Source organism: Labeo rohita, chromosome 14, assembly GCF_022985175.1.
Source record: "Labeo rohita strain BAU-BD-2019 chromosome 14, IGBB_LRoh.1.0, whole genome shotgun sequence".
NCBI classification, from domain to species: Eukaryota; Metazoa; Chordata; class Actinopteri; order Cypriniformes; family Cyprinidae; genus Labeo; species Labeo rohita.
The window spans coordinates 32,972,985-32,996,232 of record NC_066882.1 but is presented as its reverse complement, the minus strand read 5'-3'; the positions used below and the strand labels follow the sequence as shown (position 1 = coordinate 32,996,232).

General features: G+C 37.3%; 1 protein-coding gene across 3 annotated transcripts in view; it reads right to left on the bottom strand.

Moving 5' to 3' along the window:
- Window positions 1-2,139: 2,139 nt before the first annotated feature.
- Window positions 2,140-23,248, bottom strand: part of st3gal5 (ST3 beta-galactoside alpha-2,3-sialyltransferase 5) — a 31,667-nt gene continuing 10,558 nt past the window's right edge. For all 3 annotated transcript variants that reach the window (XM_051128091.1, XM_051128089.1, XM_051128090.1), the window contains exons 5-8: window positions 14,683-15,020; window positions 14,412-14,598; window positions 14,168-14,326; window positions 2,140-4,509 (exon numbers count right to left, since the gene is read on the bottom strand). In XM_051128091.1, coding sequence (XP_050984048.1) covers window positions 4,258-4,509; window positions 14,168-14,326; window positions 14,412-14,598; window positions 14,683-15,020 — 936 coding nt within the window. In that variant the 3' untranslated portion in view covers window positions 2,140-4,257. The remainder of the gene's footprint in view (window positions 4,510-14,167; window positions 14,327-14,411; window positions 14,599-14,682; window positions 15,021-23,248) is intronic.

Here is a 23,248-nt window from a genome sequence, read left to right as displayed (position 1 = left end):
GTCAAACACACAAGTTTATGTTAAAAACACAGGAGTTACAAAAACAGCTGGGAAAGAAACTGCATGTTTATATTAGATCTGTGTGGCAGCAGCGTAATATATAGGAAATAAATGACTAAATAAAAAATAAATAAAATAAAAAACTAAATGGCAGTACTGTGGGTGGAATCGTGCAGATTAAGGGGTGGTAATATTATAATAAGATCTTCTTGTCACAGGGGCAGCGAAATCTGAGCGGCTTTTTTCAAATACTTTAAGAGAAAGGCTTACCGAAACTAAAATTTACTGGGTTCGTCTTTGTCATGTTGTCTGGGTTAGTAGATGCACCAGGGACCTGATTACGAACATGGAAAAAGTCAGATTTTCATGATATGTCACCATAAAGTGTCTTTCATATTAAGGCTAACTCTTTTACACACGCACATGTTTTACTGACTGTTACCACAGACTTCCTGAAAGGCGGTAAATGTTCATATCTGTCTCCCAACACATTTGGTGAGATCTGTCCATCCTCATTCTGCTGAACTTTGGCTCGAGTCTTTACTGAAGGGCAGGACGGCTTCACTGAAAGGAGAGACGTCTAACTCTCATCATTTAACCAGCGGGGTAGCGCAAGGGGTCGACGCTGGGACCGCTCTCTTTCTACATACGGACCGTTTCTGAGTCCATTCACAGGCACAGACTGGCTATAGGGAGCATTAGGATTTTTTCTCTGGGTCGGTCAGGTTGTGGGCTGATTGGGCTGTCAAAACCAGTTAAATATATAATGATTTAAACAGGAAGATCTCACACCCATTCACAAACTGCTGGATCAGTCTTACTCTAAAAGATGTTTTCCAAGTTGCTGTCTACGCAAGGAGTAACAGAAGAGAGATTAAATAAACCAAAGGACATGTTTTAATAACTTGTCCCATTAGCTAAAGGAAAGAAAAGCGTCTAAACACAGGAACATAAAAACGTGACCCATTCAAAGACATGGCTCAGTTCCAGCGCAGGGCTTTGTTAAGACATACATGAAACCATCTGATGGGCAAACACGAGTCATTCCACCAAACCGGTACGTTCTGGACACATTTTTAGATTTTTTACCAAAATGTATTACTTTTCTGAACACCCCACAACATGAATGACATATTTAACGTCAAGTTCAAGTTTAACACATATTTTCCCATCTCAGGCATCAAATCCCTAATATTTATTGGTCATTATTCTAAGACATGGGCACTATTAGTTTTCAGCCCCGTTATGGACACTATGGGAGCTGTCTGAATGTGATTATAAAATGTCTTTGTAATGAAATCAACATTTTCCTATTAATCAGATGTCCCTCACACTAATTCAGTATTTGAAAATATAGAAGTTACATAAAATCTCACACTTTTGCTACCCTAAATCCTGAAATTGAACTTTTTGTGACAGCAACCTCATCATTTTTGATCAAAGTGGTGGCTTAACTTCAGAATTTAAACTAAAGTCAGTCATCTTATGATTGCTCTGAATGTTTCAGACTGAGTTCAACAAACATTAAATTACTTTTTCATAAACTTAAAAAATAACTAGATAAAAATGTGTGACAGGGTTGAGACTAGGGTAACGGGGTTGAAGAGACAAATACATCTTAACATATAAATAGTTGTTTTTACAGCTTTACCTTGGACATTACTACATTCAACATGTGCATGTGGTATAAGAATCTTGATCAAATCTAATAATTCATTTAAATTACTGGATTACTTCATCTCACAACCCCGTTATGATCAAATAAGTTGTGATTTTTTGCTCTAAATGGCCACTGCTCTAAATGTAGTGAATAACAGGAGAGCACATGACATGCGTGATACTAAGAAAACATATATATTGTTAAAATATCAAAGATCATTTTCACAAGTAATAGTTTTGTGTCTTTATTTGATGTAACAGGGTTGAGTCTTTAATCTTCACAATCACAATATTAATAAGTTACAGATATAAAAGAAGGTGGAAACTTGCCTGTGCCTGCTCACAATGTTGTTCAGAAGACTTATATGATGTCACTTCCTGTTAATGATGTCACATAAGGATCAGTTCATTATTTTTATGGGGGGAGAATGATTTGTGTAACAGGGTTGAGGGGTTACTGAGGTACAGAACTAAATAATATGATTTTAATGAATAATCATGAATTTATTTAGAAAAAAAAAACATTAACAGCCTAGAAGCACAGATAGATATTTATGAGAATGGCAAAATGTATGTTCCTTTTTCTAATTTTATTATTCATATCCCAAGTACACTTTCATAGAAGGCCACGAGGGACATGACGAAATAGGTGGTGTCAACGGGAAAAAGACAAGATAATTTCTAATATAAAGATCAAATGTATGTCATGTTTTTAACCCTTATTAAGGGAGACATTTCAATTAATACAAAAAGCTTTTAAAAATAGATTTTGGTGACCCAATAGATAAAATACACTTAGAAAGGTCAGAGGGACTCAAATCGTACCGGTTTTGTGGAATGACTCACATGCTGTGGAGCTCAGTAAAGGTGATGCTCTACAATATCAGGAAAATCACATCCACCTGTTTGAATGCTCCACACAATTCTTTTGCCGTTCAAAAACAATTGCAATGCTTTAATATTTGGACTTCCAGCAACAGCTGGATCTGGCATCACACGTCACTGTTTCGGGTCCAAACGCTCTATCAGATGTCAAAAACAAACACCAAACGCCAATGCCAGTGAACACTCACAACGTGTTGCAATGCTGCTGAGAGGAGAAAAAAAAAAAAAAAAAAAAAAAAAATCACCATCCTAACCTTTATCTCCTAACTGAAATATCAGACAGTAATTAATCTTTTCTGAATACTGAAACTACTGGTGTTCGGGAGGCTGTGAACCCTGAGACTGGTGAACACTTAGCACTGCAACTTTTAACACTGCAAGCTTTTAATAGCCTAAATGTGTGCTATAAATACATAATGCTCATAAATGGCTGTTGAGGAAGTATTCTCACATCAGATCAAAATGCTTGATGAGCCACATCAGATTCTGTCCTCCAACACAGCCTGCAATAAAACCGAACACATCACAAAATCACTGTTAAAAATTTTATTCTATTAATTAGTGCATACAGCATAAAAAAGACTGATGAAGCAAGAACAAAGTACTTTATGTCTTAAAAATCAAAGACATGCTAACACATGTTTTTCTGGAAAACTGCTTTCAAACTACACATGCGCACGTGTGTGAAATGTTTGTCCTGCTTATTGAAGTGTGACGACCTCAATGCTGTCTTGGAATTGTATCGATGAGTTGTATTTCTTCATCATATATGACTTGCAGATAAAAGTCTGAAAGTGACCCAAACACATTTCTCCTGAAACTCATTCTGCTGAGCTCTTTTGAGACATGAATGCTGTTGTCTTGAAATAAGACCGCTAATATTAGTCAGCCCAGAAGTACAACAAGCAATTTCAAAGATGCACACTTGCAGGAAGACTAAAGATGACGGCTGCAGTTTTAGCTGGAGATCTTACAGCTCATTACAGCTCCTCAAAATAGTGGCAGGAACCAGAAAGGAAACATTAGAATGCTGTGTACAAACACGTGTGTGTGTCCACATGACAAGAAAGGCAAACGGAAATGCATTAATTTCTCATAGCTTGGAATAGATCACTGCAATTTTGCAACCTCTCGTCAAGAATAAAAGCAATTCTGAAAGTAGTCTCTCCTTACTAGCCGTTTGCTAGGCTGTTCAGTGTATTTTCTACAACAACAGCTCCACCTGTGGGAGGAGTACAGTTATTGCACTGATACAACAAAACAATACAAATTTAACATTAAAAAAAAAAAAATTATATGTATGCCTAATGAAAATGACGAATTATAATATTATGCATGTTCAGACAACCAGAGTCTGCTCAATTTTAACTGCATATTAATATAAACGTTCACATAAACAAAAAACAGCCTTTGATTATCCACCAAACTACTTTCAATGAAATTTTACTTTGACAAAATATCTTTTTAAAACAAAAGACACCAAAATGAAAATTAAAAGTTTAATCTAAAACCTTAATTTTTTGTGTAATAGTTGATTTGATATAAAACAGAACATTCAGAGCATCACGATCACAGCTTTAAACGGACTAAAATACTCAGTAGTAATTCATTAGCAGTGTGTCAATGACCGCTTTCAAGTTATTCCTTCACTTATGTGAATTCTGCCTCACACGTGCCTCTGAGAGTCTGTTCCTCATCAGAACACAGTCTTGTTCAGCAGAAGTTGCAGTGGACTCCTCCCGTGAGGTCAGTAATACTGCCCGACGCTACCAGACGCTTGAGGAAAACCGTCTCGGTCCGCACGTTGTGCATGGCTTCCTTTAGCATGGATGTCATGAGGCTGTTGCCGTAGTAGTGGAGAGGAGCGTCTTTCCGGCTGAGGTTATAGCCGAAGCCTGCTAAACTCACCTCGTCACACAGGTATGTTGCCAGATTGAGCGCAGACACTCCTAATGTAGGGACATTCTGGAGAGGAAACGACATTTATTTATTCATTCACTCATACATGATTTAAAAAAAAAAAAGAAAGAGAAAGAAGAAAATGATACTCTAAATGTGAAACTAAAACCACCAGATGGCAGAAGTTTTTTTTTTTTTTTTTTTGAGCGAGTGAGTCATTCATTCATTCATTCAACCAATTGCTCAAACAGCTGATTCATTTAGAAAGGAAGTCTTTATGAATGAGTCACTGAATCACTGGATTCGTTCAATCACGCTCAACAGTACTGCTGTGGTTGGAACTATTTTCAGCAAAAAACATACCACACTGCATCTAAAATGTAACAACACTACAGAACGGTTTATAAAAGTGCCTTTATTCTGGATTATGAAAGGTTCATATTTTGGTTTTGGGAGTCCCCAACAACAGGTGGACATACATACATACATACAAGGTCAAAAACACTTTCATTGACTTATAATATGCATTTATTTTTACCTTATTTGCTCAATGACTCACAAACGATTCACTCGACAAATCAGTTGTAAAAACCCCTCCTTTGTGTGAAGCTCCGATCAGGATTTTTGAGGCCGATCGCAGGAAGCTGTATCTGCCGATCCGATCACCGATACTGATCTTTTAAAAACCTTCTATTAATCATGTAGAATTATTTATAGAGATACTCCAATCAGGATTTTTAGACACTTATTCGGGGCCTGATTGGGGCCAGTTCTACTGCCTTTTCTTTTTCATTTAAATCTTTATTACAGACAATCCGGTTGTTAAGAAAGAACTTTATTTTTCTACCTCCACGAGTGCCATCGATTATTGCCTTGATTATCTAAAAGTGCTCTTTTCCTTTAAACCTAGCCAAAAACCCATATGTGTTGACTGTGAAACACAGTAGACTTTAATGATATGCATTTATGGTGTAATTATGACATTTTTGTGTCAATCCTTGTTCAATTTACCGGAAACAATGTGCTGTCACTTTAATTTTGGGCGTGCAGCACAGACTCGGTGTGGAAATGATCTCTGCACTGCTGCAGATCCAGCGCTCCTGGAACGCACTGCAGACCGCAACCTTACAAACCTAAAGTCATGTAACAGAAGTTATAGGGCGGGACTTTATCCACTGATATAGTAAATGTATAAATTCAAGGTTGGGGGTAAAGGAGTAGGTATCTTGGTGAATGGGGCCTTAAGAGCAGAAAATGCACCTCTTTTATTTCTGATTGTGGCTGTGTGTGTTTTGGGTTTTATATGACTTTTTTTTCTTGGATGAAAATGAGACTGTGAAAGATAAACCTAATATTTACAATGACACATGTATAAAGCCCTACATATACTTTCCATAAGTCACAGCAAACTCACACCTGTTTTATTTTTGAATGCATTAATTACAATAAATTACATTATATAAAGAAAAATTGATGATGGGCCATTTAATGATTAGAAAATCATGCACACCCACGGTGGTTTTGGACCCATTAAAACTATTGCTGCAAAAACAATAATTTTAATACAGCAAAAACTAAACTAATGTAAGTAAGACATTCTCAAGCTTACTGAAGACGAGTATACACTCCAAGTAGGCCTACTTACAAACAAAAGGATAAACAAATATATTAATCAAAAAAAGAAAAAAAAGAAAAACAGAATCTTTTTAAAAATAGAATTTTTTTTTTTTTTTTTTAGGTAGGCAGGTCTATCTAAAGGCTACTACAGAAATAGACAAATAAAAACACTGCAAAATCTTTACTGTGTATATTAAATATGATTCTTATTAAAGTTAACAAGTGATTCAGTCAAGAACAGTGAGTGATTTTCTCTTTTTCTTTTGTTGTTTGATTAACATTTATCCCCCCCAGCCCCCCTAAACTCCGCCTATGCGAACAGATCAAATATTCTGGCACATCAGTATTTCTCCCAGCTGTTCAGGTTTACTTAAGACAAAACCGACTTCATTTACACGAATAGTCTCTAAGACGAGCATGTGTGTGGCAGTAACAGAACCTATTAGAAGCGAAAGAGAACTCTGCATTCACACACTGACTGAAGCGCATTCTGTGAGCGCTGCGAGTGTGTGCGCGCATAAACCCGTCAGCTTTCAACTAGCCTACTGGACAAGACTTAAAAACACATACAAATTCTGAATATCACTTTTGTGATCATGCTGAGTCAGTGACATTTCCATCAACTGTCCGAAAGGCTCGAGTCCAAGTCAAGTCCGAGTAAAAATGCATCAGAGTCCGTGACAAGTCCGAGTCTGTTAAAAACTGTACTCGAGACCGGACTCGAGTCCGAGTACCCCAACTCTAATGTGGTGATTGGAAGCCATCAGCACACTTTTGAGAGAGAAAGAGAGAGAGCGCGCTGTCATTCACTTGCGCTGTTTGTGAAATTACGGCTCACATAAGGTTTTCAAATTACTTTATAAGTTATTTAATGAAGTAGTATGAATTGTACCTCGCCTTCACCATTATAATTGTTTTACCTGCGCCGAACAGAGACTGAGACGGTGCCGCTGCTCGTCATGCCAAACCTCTCACGGCAGGCGCGTCGTCGGCTTTAGATCGGTTTATGAGCTCGGCCTTTTTAGAGACCGCCGATCAAACATCCCCAAGGGATTATTGGCCGATAATGATCGGCAGCTGATCAATCGGAGCACCCATAGAAGCTAATCTGTGGTGTTGAATTTGTACACTAATGTATTGCTCTATTTTCTATCAGAACTCCAAGTAATAATGACAAACATTCGCTATTTATTAGGGTTGGGTATCGCTAGAATATTATCAATTCTGATTCCGATTCCAATTCTGCTTATCGATTCCGATTAGGGATGTAACGGTATGGAAATTTCCTATCACGATTATAGTGACCGAAATTATGGTGGTTATCAGTATTATCACGGTATTGTTAAAATGTACTGGAAATGACACATAAATCACTTCAAGTTTTATATTTAAAATCAGCAAACAACAAATAAAATGACATTTTGTTTGCATAATCACTAAAACAGCAACAGAAACTGCACACAATGTAAATGTAAGTGTCTGTAAATCCACTGTACGACACTAGATGGCGCTTATGGAAAAGCTGAATTACAGCTGTTTCCCGTGAACTCCGTGGATAAAGCAGCATTATGATTAAGAACACTACTTTAGATATTACATGGAGTGAAGATGAAAACAAAATGCCATCGAATCTTTTCTGAAGACAGTCCGAAACTTCAGAGGTACATTCATGTAATTAATTCATTCATACATTCATTATAATTTCCGATTTACGTTTCTGCCGGTGGGTGCACGGAAAGTAATACATTACCAAATAATACACACAGTCTTTCCATGAGGGTTGCGCTTCACTAAGTAAAATGAATAAATATCTGTTTAGAATAAGCACTTACTCGCGCGCACACAGGACAACGTTTGAGGGCCCACACGTAATATCTGAGGGACATGATCACTGTGTACATGGGTGAGGAAGTCTGCTGCAAGCCGAGAGATTCGTGCTGGCAGCCTCTCATACAGTAATGCACATTGACATTTACCATTAAAATAACGCCAAAAATGGCTTCAAATGAACTATGAAATCGAGAATAAAGTCGTGGGTGCTCGATTATTTCCGTGAGGATCGGCGCCTACGCCCTTAGCACTCTTAAAACATTTCAGCTTTTCCGCCGTCTTTTCACACAAAACCAAACTACTCTGTGCGCAAATGAGACTGTTATATAAAACTGCTTTATGCTGTACAGTATTTTTGTATCATCAGTTGTTCAAATCGTGGTAATCGAATACGGTTTTAATGATAATTAAAATATAAAACAGTAATACTAACCGTGGGAAATTTTATCATGATTTATCGTCAACCAGTAATCATTACATCCCTAATTCCGATTCTTTTAGATTCCAATGTGAATAAAAGAAGACATCAAGCATATTTATTCTGGTTTTTTTTGTTTGTTGTTTTTTTTTTTTTTTTTTTTGCTAAACATTGAGTTGCAGCTGAATACCATCAACAAAAATCAACAGGCTACATAAAAACAAGATTCACCTGAGAGCCGACTGCAAAATAAAGCTGCGTGATTCTGGATAAATTGGGCTGTTGTTTTTTTTTTTTTTTTTTTTTTTTTTTTTAAATGGAAGTTGTGATTCTCTTACAATTCTGAAGAGAAGAGAAAAAAAAAAAAAAAACAAAACAAAAAAAAACACATGTGGCCTAATTTATAGGTGAAGAATTCAGAGATTCACTCAAGATTTACTTGGTTCATTACTGGATGAATCAGTGTTTTCTGAATGAATGATCAAAGACAAATACATTATTAACAGCCCCCTTTCCCCATCTACTGGCATAATAACGTAATCGATAAATCTTCTTTCAAAAGGATGATTTATTCTGTTTTGGTCTCTACTGAACATATCAGAGTTTATATCCAGACTATGAGCTTTTATCCCAGTACTTCTGTGATTAACACAGAAATAATGAAGTGTGTGGTTGAAAAGACTGTGAAACTGTTTAATTCACATACATGACAGTGTCTCTCTTTAGGTCAGCGGCAGCACGAACGCAGACTTGAATATTGAAATCACACTGGTCTGATTGTTCACTGCACGGAAGAAAGGTTGAGAAGTCAAACAGATGAATCACTGTACTTTTGGAACAGAATCACGTTGGTATTTGAATCGTGTTTGTGATCTTTAATGATCTGTTCAATTAAACTCCTTTGTCATATCGGTGGTGACGCATCTATTGCAACATGTTTAGCTTTTCACAAATATTACAGGCTACTTTGCTTTTTCGACTTCTGATCGCAAGTGCAGCCGTACTTTGGAGCGCTATGCACAGATTAGCGAGCAAGGTCCTGGCAGATCGCTAGGTCGGGTCCTCACAGATAGAAAAAAAAAAAAAAAAAAAAAAAAAAGAACCGCATATAGGAATCAGATTTTTCCCCATATAATGGACTTCAGTGGTGCTCAATGGATTTAAGGTTAAAAATGCAGTTTCAACGCAGCTTCAAACGGCTCTAAACAATCGCAGCCAAGGAATAAGGGTCTTATCTAGCAAAGCGATCGTAAAAAAAAAAATGAATATGTATACATTTTTTAACCACAAATGCTTGTCTTGTCTAGCTCTGTGATGCGCATGTGTACTCTGTGTATTCCGGTCCAAGACAGAAAACTCCCATCTCATTTTCTCTTCCAGCTTTAAAATCATCCTACATCACTCTTTTTCGCCCTTTTTTTTTGTAAAGGGTGTTTTTACCCTCCTTGTACATTCACTTTGTAAACACTGGGTCGGTCCTTCTGCAGCGATGTAGGATGATTTTGAAGTTGGAGGAGAAAATGAGACGGGAGTTTTTCGACATACTCTTAACTGTACCCTAACGAATTTCCCCTCATAGTGCAGTGCACAGCGTCTTCTCCAATCTACTCCAGTATTTGAGGGAGGGCGGGTTCAAGTCTTCCCGGGTCTGTGAGCGCAACAAGTGGGCTGGGAACGTGCTAACGTTTCATGTTGACATCAAACTTGAAACAGCTTAAGATTTGTTTTAAAATGACTCGTTTTCGTGACTCGGAAATGACTCTTTCTTTTGAGGGACAATAACTTCATACTAACTTCATTTCAAACTTTGCAGGATGTTTTCATTCACTTAGAGCTGCGTTACACACTGCATGAAAGGTCATTTTCAAAAATCCATAATAAGGGCACTTTAAACTTGGATGGGGCACTGCGTAAATGTGTTTATCATTTTAACCTGTTACACTGTAAAACCCAATAGTTTACCTTACTTAGTTACAATTAGTTATCTTTACTTAGTTACTATACTTACTAGGTTTTATTAAGTTACAGCTACTTTCAAGGCAAATAAAACAATTTACTTACTTGCTTTGAGTGATGTTTACTTAAAATATCCAAGTATCCACAAAGAAACCAATGACATTAATAAACCAGTGAGAGGCAGCAGTGCACTAATATGTTGCTAATGTGCAACATAACAACAGAAGAAGAAGAAAAAGTTTTTGAGATGGGGCAATTTTTAGTAGACTTTTCACTCACATCTTTCTTTCACTACTTGAATTCACTCATTTCCCAAAGTCATCTTGAATGTTGAATTTTCAATACAACTGAAATATTAGAGAGAACATCACAATTTTTTTTTTTTTTTTTAATACTCACCATTATAGTGAATAGTGTTACTTTTGGTTGGGCACTTGGAACTTTGTTTATGTTACTATAGTGCTCTTTCTATTGTTGATAGAAATGTTGCATGTTGTTCTAATGCAACATGAAATCAAAGTTCTTTGATTTCAAAGAACACTCAGCTAGTTCTGATGCCATTTCCTCTCTGATGCAATCGGTGACTTCTTTGAAATATAAGGAGCTTGTTCTTCTCGGTGATTTTAATGTGAACTGGCTAAAGTCAGTATCTGATGGTTTTAAAGCAATTTGTGACTCTCTAAATCTCTTTCAGCTAGTTGAGACACCTACTAGACCTAACTTGAAGGATTACAAAAAGTCCACTTTAATTGATCTTATTTTTAGCAATTTGCCTCATAAGTACTCTTTGGCCTCTGTATATGCCAATGATGTTAGTGATCACTGCGTCGTTGCTATAGTCAGAGATACCAAATTGCCTAAGTATAAACCACGTATTATCACTAGACGATGTATGCGACACTTTAATGAACAAGCCTTTCTTTTTGATGTAGCACGTTATGATTGGGACAGGATCTTTCTTATTCCTGATGTTGAGTCTGCCTGGAAATACTTTTATGATGGCTTTTTATCGATCGTCAACAGACATGCACCTTTTAAAAAATTCCGTGTTAAAGGTAGGGACAATCCTTGGTTTTCTGAAGCCCTATCTGCTCTAATTCGTGAGCGGGATGCTGCTTGGGCAAAAGCTAGACAATCTGACATTAACTCTGATTGGATCCGTTTTAGGCAGCTTCGAATAAATGCACTGTTGCTATTAGAAAAGCAAAGGCTGATTATTTTATTGAAAATACTACTATTAATTCAAATAATCCTAAGAAATTTTGGCAGAATATAAAATTGATATCAGGTAGTAAAAACAAGTCTAGCTTTCCTTCAAGTATAAAAATGGACTCCACTAGCATATTAGATAAAGAACATATGCTCAATTGCTTTAATAAGCATTTTGTTGCTTCTGGGTTTCTATTTGAATCACAAAATTTTATATGTTCCGATTCTGATTTTATTAATGCAGAAAATCATCTAGAAAAGCAAGAGCTTAGATTCAAACAAATTAAAAGCACTGATGTTTATAAAGCACTCCGTTCGCTTGATATAAACAAATCATCAGGTCCTGATTGTGTGGAGCCTGTGTATCTGAAACTGGCAGCTGATTTTATTACATCCGCTTTAACTTACATTTTTAATCTCTCTTTAAATACTGGTGTTATTCCAGAAATTTGGAAATCAGCTTTTGTTGTTCCTTTACTAAAAGGGGGGGATCCCACTATAATGAATAATTACAGACCAATCTCAAAGCTCTGCGTTTTATCAAAGATATTAGAAAGTCTTATTAGTGAACAGTTGACATGCTATTTGAATGCAAACAAAGTGTTGTCTATTAATCAATCTGGGTTTCGTAAAAAACACAGTACTACAACGGCAATTTTGAAAGTCTTAAATGACATTGTAAGTTCAATGGACAATGGTGAATTTTGTGCTTCGCTTTTTATTGATTTATCAAAGGCTTTCGATACAGTGGATCATGGAATATTGCTGCACAGACTGAAGGTTGTTGGTTTATCAAGTCATGTTATTTCTTGGTTTAAAAACTATCTGAGTGGAAGAACCCAGTGTGTTCAAACCGAAGGTAAAAAATCTGACTCATTAGAGATTTTAAAAGGTGTTCCCCAAGGATCGGTGCTGGGGCCGCTTTTATTTACCATTTATATAAATAGCCTCGATTATGATATTCAGGATGCCAACTTTCATTTTTATGCAGATGATTCTGTCATGTATAGTAGCGCTTCCTCTGGACAGCAATCCTTGTTTAAGCTTCAGTCAGCTTTTAATATTATTCAGTCAAGGCTTCACAGTTTAAAACTTGTTCTGAATACTGACAAAACCAAGTATATGTTATTTTCTAACTCAAAAAAAATCCCTGAAAATAATTTAGTACCTCTTCAGACTCTGCAAGGTACAGTAATTGAATTAGTAAAAGAATACAAATATCTTGGCATCATAGTTGATGATGCCCTATCTTTTAGTTCTCATATCACTCAACTGAAGAATAAATTGAAAATTAAGCTTGGGTTTTATTTCAGGAACAAGTTTTGCTTCTCATTCAATGTAAAAAAGAAATTAGTCTCTGCTACTTTTCTCTCCGTTCTCGATTATGGTGATGTTGTATATCAGTTTGCACCTTCTTATCTTCTTTCTTCCTTAGATGCCATTTATCACGGTGCTCTAAGGTTCATATCAGATTGTAAATCTTCAACTCATCATTGCACTTTGTATCATAGAGTAGGTTGGCCTTCTCTGTCTACTAGAAGAAAAATGCATTGGTACTTAATTATTTATAAAGCCTTCTTGGGGTTGTTGCCTTCTTATCTCTGCTGTTTTATGCAACCGAAAATTACCAAGAAATATTATCTTCGTTCGCAAAATTGTTATACTCTTTCTGTTCCTTTTACTCGAACTGAGCTAGGTAAGAAGTCTTTTAGGTATGCAGCGCCGTTTGATTGGAATTTCCTCCAATCTAAATTAAAATTCGAAAATCTGCTGACTTTAGATCATTTTAAATCAGTTATCCGGCAAATGGAAGTTGATCTAACAATATGCAATTGTTTTTAGGTGTCTTTAGTCTGTTTGTGTGATGTTTATTTGTGATGTAATTGATTGTACTGCTGCACATTTTGGCCAGGACACTCCTGTGAAAGAGATTTTTAATCTCAGAGAGTTTTTTCTGGTTAAATAAAGGTTAAATAAAAAATAAAAATAAATAAAAAAAGAAAGAAAAGTAATAAATAGGTTGCTTTTAGAAGGTGACCTATATTCTAATTAAATCATTAGGTTGCATACTTTTCATGTTGATTACTGATCTTTTACGATTTTACTGTTTTTCTATTTTTTATGAACACTACAAGAAGCTTGTATCTGTGTTGATACAATCTTTTAATATTTGGGGTAAAGTGCGTGAGTCACACACAGACTTCAACATTCAGCGTGTGAATCACAACAATGGTAACAACTCAATTTTATTTATTTTTATTAACTGTATCAATAACCATTTTATGAGCTTTTTGTTTGTTTGTTTTTTGTTGTGCTACTACTGACACAAGACAGCAAATGAAATTGGCAAATACAAACAACAACAGTAAAGCAAAGCAATTGCATAATTTATTCATGTCGCAATGCACTCTGGGAGTCAGTGAGTACCTATTAGAGGAATGGAGTAATTACATAAATTAAAAGCATTAAGTAAATTCAACTTAAAATGGTTGTTAAAATGACTCTTATATTTAAGTAATGATTACTTCAAGTTTTCCAGTAAACGTTACTTAAATATTTTAGGGCAACCAGTTTCCTTAAGTTTTTTAAGTAAATTCAACTTAACCGGGTTTAGAGTGTATTTTGTACATAATTGCACCAAATGAATGTGTTAAATTAACAACCCATACAAAAAAGCAATTAAAAGCAGCTCACCTGGTCCCAGCCCCAGATGCGTTCTCTAACACTGGGATAGTGAAGCAGATCGAAGGCCGTCTCTCTAATAATCTCTGGATTCAGCAGACGAAACTGGGAGGCCTTGAGCGGGACACTTGTCGACACGCTCTGCCAGAAAAACAGCCGGTCCCACAGCGCCTGAAGGGTGACAGTTAAACGTGACGTTCACACATACCGTACTGATCGAGACCGTCATCGGTCGAATGCGTGAACAAGCACTCACAACGGACATCTTGGTAATCATCGCACGAAGCCAGTGGAAGTCGATAGACTTATAGATCACAGCCACAAATCTGAGATCCGAATCAGTGTCGTCCCAGACCTTCGGGGAGCCTTCAGGATAACTCATCCTGATGGAGGTGCGGCTCCCGACGTCTGCGCTGAAACCTCGCACGGGACCGCTGTTCAATCTGCACACAAACAGGAGTCTTACACACACGCTCACACACATCCTTTAGCTAAAATCAGACAGATTAGGTGGAGCAGACTCTCACCTGATTATGGTATCGAACTGGTTAAAAAGGGGACCGAGCCCCAATCCTTTCAGTATCCCTCCATTTCCAATCACTAGACATCGACGACAGTCCTTCCCTCCATGTCTCTCCTCAGAGGAGGCTGGTAGGAGGTCCATGATCTCCTGAAGCTTGTTCTTCATGTGCAGGAAACCAAACGGTGGTGGATATTGGAATATTTGTTCATTCAAATGAGTGTTCTTGTCCAAAAAAGGCTTTAGAACTGCTGTAGAGCTGGAATGTTCAGCCTCCATTCTCTGTCGTGCAAAAGAAGGTCTGCATTCTCGGGCCAGTACCTCTCGGACATAGGAATGGACACGCTGTAGGTGAAAATTCACTGCTTAAGGCATGCGTTCACATCAGTCCAACTGAAAACATTTATTTGGTGCAGTTTACCTCATGGATAACACAGGATCAGAAAACATAGTAATCATTTTATGTTTGCCAATCGTGGACAGGCACAAGTCTGGTTTAGATCCTACCTGACTTTGCTAAAATAGCTGAACCCAAAAGAAGCAAAGTACGTTGTGCCACAAGGCTCGGTCCTAGGCCCTTTGATATTCTCCCTGAACGTGCTCCTTTTAGGTCAGTGGTTCATAACTAATAATAATAATAATAATAATAATAATAATAATAATAATAATAATAATAATAATAATGTTTATTTTATATAGCGCCTTTCTAGAAGCTCAAGGTCGCTTTACAATAACAAGAATATTTATACATAACAGACAAAAAAAAAAAAAAAAAAAAAAAAAAACAGAATACAGATAAACTTCAAATCTATAGCAAAATTCCAATCATATATTCAAAGATCTGGAAAACAAGACGAGAAAAGATATGTTTTAAGGTGGGTTTTGAAATCCTGTAATGAAGAAAGATCACGGATGTGTTTGGGAATAGAATTCCAGAGTGTAGGGGCAGAGATACTAAATGCTCGTCCTCCGAACGATGCTAATCTATAGCGAGGAATTAACAGACCATTGTCTGCAGAACGGAGTGTGCGAACTGTGGAGTAAGTATGAATGAGAGCAGAAATATATGGGGGGGGGGGCCAGACCATGTAGTGTTTTGAAGGTGATGAGGAGAATCTTGCATTGAATGCGGAAGCGAACGGGTAGCCAATGAAGTCTGTGTAGGATGGGAGTGATGTGCGAGGATTTCTTTGAATAAGTGAGGACCCTAGCAGCAGAGTTCTGGATGTTTTGGAGTTTATTTAATGTTGTGTTTGGTAGACCATTAAAAAAAAAAAAAAAGAGAATTACAGTAGTCAAGTCGAGAAGTAATGAAAGCGTGAACCAGTCTCTCAGCATCCTTGATGTTTAAGAAGGGACGTAAACGAGCTATATTGCGGAGGTGATAAAAGGCAGATTTAGTAAGCGAAGAAATGTGAGGTAGGAAAGAGAGATAGGAGTCAAAATTTATACCCAGATTTTAAACGGTGGTGGAAGGTCTAACCAAGATCCCAGAAAAGTTAACAGTGTCAGTACAGAAAGAAGCAATGTTTTTTGGTGAACCAACAAGTAGAACATCTGTTTTATCAGTATTGAGTTTGAGAAGGTTACTGGTCATCCAAGCATTTATGTCGTCGATACAAGCTGAAATGGAGTTAGTGGGAAAGGGATGGTAGTGTCGAAAGCTGATATAGAGTTGAGTGTCATCTGCATAGCAGTGGAAGTTGAAACTGTGACGGCGGATGATTTTACCTAGAGGAAACATGTAGATGATGAAGAGTAGAGGCCCAAGAACAGAACCCTGAGGAACACCATGAGAGACAGGAGCAGTAGAGGATTTAGCCTGGCGGATAGTAATGTAATGCTGACGGTCAGACAGATAAGAAGTGAACCAAGCTAAAGCAGTTCCAGAAATACCAAGAGCAGAAAGCTGTGAAATGAGAATACTGTGAGAGATAGTGTCAAATGCAGAGGAAAGATCTAAAAGAATCAAAATGCTAACAGAGCCAGCGTCAGTGGCCATAAGAAGGTCATTGACTGTTGCTGTTCTAGGGATCTACAGCATAGGCATGGAAGATAAATAAGGAAGATATACAGGTGCATCTCAAATTCGAATGTCGTGGGAAAGTTAATTTATTTCAGTAATTCAACTCAAATTGTGAAGCTTGTGTATTATATAAATTTAATGTACACAGACTGAAGTAATTTAAGTCTTTGGTTCTTTTAATTGTGATGATTTTGGCTCACATTTAACAAAAACCCACCAATTCACTATCTCAACAAATCAGAATATGGTGACATGCCAATCAGCCAATCAACTCAAAACACCTGCAAAGGTTTCCTGAGCCTTCAAAATGGTCTCTCAGTTTGGTTCACTAGGCTACACAATCATGGGGAAGACTGCTGATCTGACAGTTGTCCAGAAGACAATCATTCACACCCTTCACAAGGAGGGTAAGACAAAGGGTAAGAGTGCTGTATCCAAGCATGTTAACAGAAAGTTAAGTGGAAGGAAAAAGTGTGGAAGAAAAAGATGCACAACCAACCGAGAGAACCGCAGCCTTCAGAGGCTTGTCGAGCTAAATCGATTCAAGAATTTGGGTGAACTTCACAAGAAATGGACTGTGGCTGGGGTCAAGGCTTTAAGAGCCACCACACACAGACGCATCAAGGAATTTGGCTACAGTTGTGGTATCGCCACTCCTGAACCATAGATGACGTCAGAGGCGTCTTATCTGGGCTAAGGAGAAGAAGAAATGGACTGCTGCCCAGTACTCCAAAGTCCTCTTTTCAGATGAGAGCAAGTTTTGTATTTTATTTGGAAATCAAGGTCCTAGAGTCTGGAGGAAGGGTGGAGAACCTCATAGCCCAAGTTGAGCTTCAAGTCCAGTGTTAAGTTTCCACAGTCTGTGATGATTTGGGGTGCAGTGTCATCTGCTGGTGTTGGTCCACTGTGTTTTTTGAAAACCAAAGTCACTGCACCCGTTTACCAAGACATTTTAGAGCACTTTATGCTTCCTTCTGCTGACCAGTTTTTTAAAGATGCTGATTTCATTTTCCAGCAGGATTTGGCATCTGCCCACACTGCCAAAAGCGCCAAAAGTTGGTTAAATGACCATGGTGTTGGTGTGCTTGACTGGCCAGCAAACTTACCAGACCTGAACCCCGCTGAGAATCTATGGGGTATTATCAAGAGGAAAATGAGAAACGAGACCAAAAAGTGCAGATGAGCTGAAGGCCACTGTCAAAGAAACCTGGGCTTCCATATCACCTCAGCAGTGCCACAGACTGATCACCTCCATGCCACGCCAAATTGAGGCAGTAATTAAAGCAAAAGGAGCCCCTACCAAGTATTGAGTACATATACAGTAAATTAACATACTTTACAGGACACCAACAATTCACTAAAAATGTTTGTTTATTGGTCTTTTGAAATATTATAATTTGTTGAGATAGTGAATTGGTGGGTTTTTGTTAAATGTGAGCCAAAATCATTAAAAGAACCAAAGACTTAAACTACTTCAGTTTGTGTGCACTGGATTTATTTAATACACTAGTTTCACAATTTGAGTTGAATTACTGATATAAATGAACTTTTCCATGACATTCTAATTTATTGAGATGCACCTGTAGAATGCAGTGATACGCTTAAGAGCTGAGAAGAACTGACACGAGGAAGCACGGCTATGCAGACACAGCTCTTATCATTCCTTCCTTCCTTCCTTTTTCACATAGAAAGGTTTTAACCTTTTCTTCATTGCTTCGCTTGACAGCGAGCAACAGGGCACTTCTGCTTTTTAATAAGCAGCAGCAACTGTCAGAGAGTGAATTTACATTTTACATTTACATGTGTTCATCCAGCGGACAGCTTTATCCAAAGTGAGCTGCAAATGAGGAAAACATTTTCATTCTAACCAGTCGCATGCAGAAACTCAAACATTCATCTTGGTGTAAATAAGACATTTTTGTAAACATTAACAGTGTGAGCTTCTGTAAAGCTGTGTATTGTAAAAGTGCTACACGATTAATACTGACTCGTCTGTACTTCCTCCAGGGCTCTGCATATTTGCATCTCTCTAATCTGATGAGCTCTTGAGGCTGAATCAGACTGCAAAATGTGCGGTGCTATGGGTCCCCAGCACCAAAGTATCAGATGGAAAAACCATTTCACCACTTTCTGGCTGACATTTAAACTCATAAGAATATAGGCACAACTGGTTTTTGCTTTTAGCACTTTCACATCAGCATGCTTTATGCTATTAAAATACACTGACCAAAATTATAAACGCAACACTTTTGTTTTTACCCCCATTTCTCATGAGCTGAACTCAAAGATCTAAGACTTTTTCTATGTACACAAAAGGCCTATTTCTCTCAAATATTGTTCACAAATCTGTCTAAATCTGTGTTAGTGAGCACTTCTCCTTTGCCGAGATAATCCATCCACCTCACAGGTGTGGCATATCAAGATGCTGATTACACAGCATGATTATTGCACAGGTGTGCCTTAGGCAGGCGTATGTTATGGACAACGAACCCAGGTGTATTTTATTGATGGCATTTTGAATGCACAGAGATACCATGACGAGATCCTGAGACCCATTGTTGTGCCATTCATCCACGACCATCACCATTTCAGAATGGTATGTGTTTGTTTGTTTGTTGTCTCATACTTTTGGATATGCTGTGACTTGTAAATGCTGCTGCTTGTGTTATCTTTTAATATACCGTATTAATCCTGACTAAAGCCGTAATACAACAGAATACATGATTGCGTTGTAGCATTTTTGTAACAATAAGTAGTATTTACAACAAGTATTGCTTGCTAGCATGGCTACTGCGTACATGTACAAAATCGCAGCCCTAGTTCTGACGGCATGTCAACAACTTTTCCTCTTCCCGCCTCATTGTCACCAATCCAGGAAGTAGCTTGTTGTAGTCCCTACCAGCTGCATTTGTGAGCTTAAAATGATGGCAGTTTAATAAGACAAGATCTCAGTTTGCATTGAACTTTCAGCGATGTAATTTCACAGATATTGTTTATGCTCAAACAGCAACATTACACACTAACTGAAGTTAAAAAAAAAATTGAAAATCACAATCAACCACTCCTTTAAAAATGCACCCACTATTTTAAAATCTGAGCACATGTTAAAAAAAACAAACAAACAAACAAACAAACAAACAAACAAACAAACAAAAAACAACAACATTAGTGCAGCAAAAAAACATGCTCAGAATCTATTCTGAGTTTGGCTTTTTCCCTGCATATGGCACTTGTGTACTCTAGAGCTAATCGCGGCAGGCTTCACTGCACAGGATATACGCTCTGAGAAGGACATTCTAAAACACTTCATGCATTAAAACTGGGTTTTTAAGCTCCAAATTCAGTAAACACATAATCAAAAAATATATACATGTACAGGCAAGCAGATGAGTCCAAAATAAAAATGCATCGTGGTTACTTAATGTGGAATACTGCATTAAAACAGTGTTTTTAAATGACCAAACTCCAAACAACATTATTAATAAATCATACATGTATTTGATGTACAGTAGACTCTAGTGCAGTGGTTCTTAAAGTGTGGTACGAGTGGTACCTCTAGTGGTATGCAGAGGAATCACTAGAATAAATATAAATTAATGTTAAAATACAATACAATTTAATTTCATATTTTTTTTGAGTCAAGTTTTATTTTATTTTCCTTTTTCTTTTCAGTTTTTATTTAACTTTTAGGATTTAACAACACATTTTAATGTAATTATTATTTAAGTTTTTTTATTTACCTGTTTGTAAGCACTGTGCAGTGTTAATGATCAAACTGTGTATTTACAATGTTAAAGAGGCTGACAACAATAAATATTCTTATTAGGAATAAAACTGCCTCGCTTTTGAACTGTGCAGAGCTGTAGCTGAATGGTTAGGCCTACTAAACTACTGTATTTTAATGCTGGTCATTATGATGGTACTTGGAGAGCCAAATATTTGGTACTCTGGTACTTGGTATAACAAGTTTAAGAATCACTGCTCTAGTGCGAAGGTGTGCGACTGTATGTCGCTTTGCTGACAACTCTTTCTCACACACGCACAGAAAGTGAGAGTTACACGCCATGCAGATTTTACGTACTACATGAAAAGATATTCTTTGTTGCATTTTCCTGTCAAAATAATGGAGCTCCATAAGAACAACCATAAGATACTGCCAGTTTCTTCGGTAGTGGGTGGAACTAATGTGAAAAACAGCAATCTCATTGGCTGGCACTCACCTATTATCGCAAGTGTATGCCCTGTTTTAATTCAAGAACAGGAATCTATCAAAGTCTAATCATGTTTGTGGAAGTGAATCATGGCATAAACAAAGGAGATCTCTGAGAACCTCAGAAAAAGAGTTGTTGTTGGTCATCCGGCTAGAAAAGGTTACAAAACCATCTCTAAAGAGTTTGGACTCCACAAATCCACAGTCAGACAGACTGTTTACAAATGGTGGAAATTCAAGACCACTATGACCCTCCCCAGAAGCGGTCGACCAACAAAGATCACTCCAAAGCAAGACTTGATATGGCCCGAAAGGTTGGAAAGGACCTCAGGGTAACTTTTAAGCACATAAAGGCCTTTCTCACATTGGTTAATATTAATGTTCATGAGTCCCTCATCAAGAGAACGCTGAACAACCATGGTATGAATGGCAGAGTTGCAAGGAGAAAGCCACAACTCTCCAAAACAAAAAAAAAAAAAAACACTGCTGTCTGTCTGCTGTTTTCGCTAAAGATCATGTGTACGAGTCAGAGGGCTATTGGAGAAATGTTTTGTGGACGGATGAGACCAAAATAAAACTTCTTTCGGGTTTAGATGAGAAGTATTATGTTTGGGAAAAGAAAAACACTTCATTCCAGCAAAAGAACCTTATTCCATCTGTGAAACATGGTGGTGGTAGTATCATGGTTTGGGCCTGCTTTGCTGCATCTGGGCCAGAATGGCTTGCCATTATTGATGGAACAATGAATTCTGAATTATACCAGCAAATTCTAAAGGAAAATGTCAGGACATCTGTCTGAGAACTGAATCTTAGAAGAAAGTGGGTCATGCAGCAAGACAAGCACACAAGTCATTATACCAACAACAAAAAAAATGGTTAAAAAAGAACAAGGTAAATGATTTTGAATGCCTGAGTCAAAGTCCAGACCTTAATCCGACTGAAGTGTTGCTGAAGGACCTGAAACAGCAGTTCATAGGAAGAAGCCCCCAACTTCACAGGGTTCAAGTGTTTCTGTACTGAAGAAAGGGCTAAAATTCCTACAAGTCATTGTGCAGGACTGATCAGTGGTTACAAAATATGTTACCTGCAGTTATTGCTCCAAAAAGGGGTCACAACAGATACTGAAAGCAAAAATTTACATACTTTTGCAACTCGCAAATATTTAACACTGGATCATGTTTCCACGTAAATAAATGACAAGGTATATTTTGGTCTCATGTGCTTGATTGGGTTCTCTTTGTCAACTTTCAGGAAATCTGATGATGTTTTGTGTTATATTTATGCCAAAATGTAGAAAATTCAAAAGGGTTTACAAAACCTTATATATATCCACATATATACATACATACATACATACATATACATACACACACACACACACACACACACACATATATACACACATACATACACATACATACACATATACATATATACATATATATAGAAAATTAGTCCGGAGAGTGAACTGGTAGGACTGGTAGAACATATAAGAGACTTTCAGCTGTTTGTCAGTTTTCTGTTTTTAAACAAAAAAGGTTGAGGCGCTGAAACCAACGGCTGAGCATCAGGATGTTCACACTGACACAAATGAACCGTAACACTTCCTCATTTTAAAGTGCACCACACTTTACCAGATGGACGAGGAAGTTTACATGCACAGACCCTAAACCCTTGATTCAACAAGACAAAGTCATAAAAGCGTGAAGTGGAACGCAGGCGATGAAAACAAGGAACATCACCGGTCAGGATGAAGTCCTCACAATTACCAGAAGATCTTAAGATCTACAACAACTAAAACCCTATTCAATCCACATCTTTAAGATTACAAGAAGAAACTGATTCAAAATTCACCGCTTGAATCCTCTCTGTCCACTGCAGAACGCTGTATAAGTGTTGAGCTTTGTTGTAATTTGCACACATTTTAAAGATGCATTGTTTACGGCTATGTTGGAAAGTATTTCCAAGAACAATTGAATTGCGACTGGAAGATGCTAAGAACAAAATGGAGAAAGAGAAATAAAGCACATTACACTTAAAATGGGCTGTTATTCTGGCAGCAACAGGTGTGCAATACCATTAAAATATGTAGCCTATTATGTACTGTTACATTAAAAATATAAATCAAGCAGCTTCATACTCACCTCATGTAAATAAAAGGCTGCATTAACATATGTCTGCTAAATTCCCCATTTTTAAAAGACATTATTTCATCTATAAATTGTGTCTTTCTTTCTATTTTTAAACAAGAGATTTAAATAATCAAATCATACATAGGATCACATTATTACTTTAAATATGAATTTATTGTCATTATTCTCTCATTATTCCAAGCAC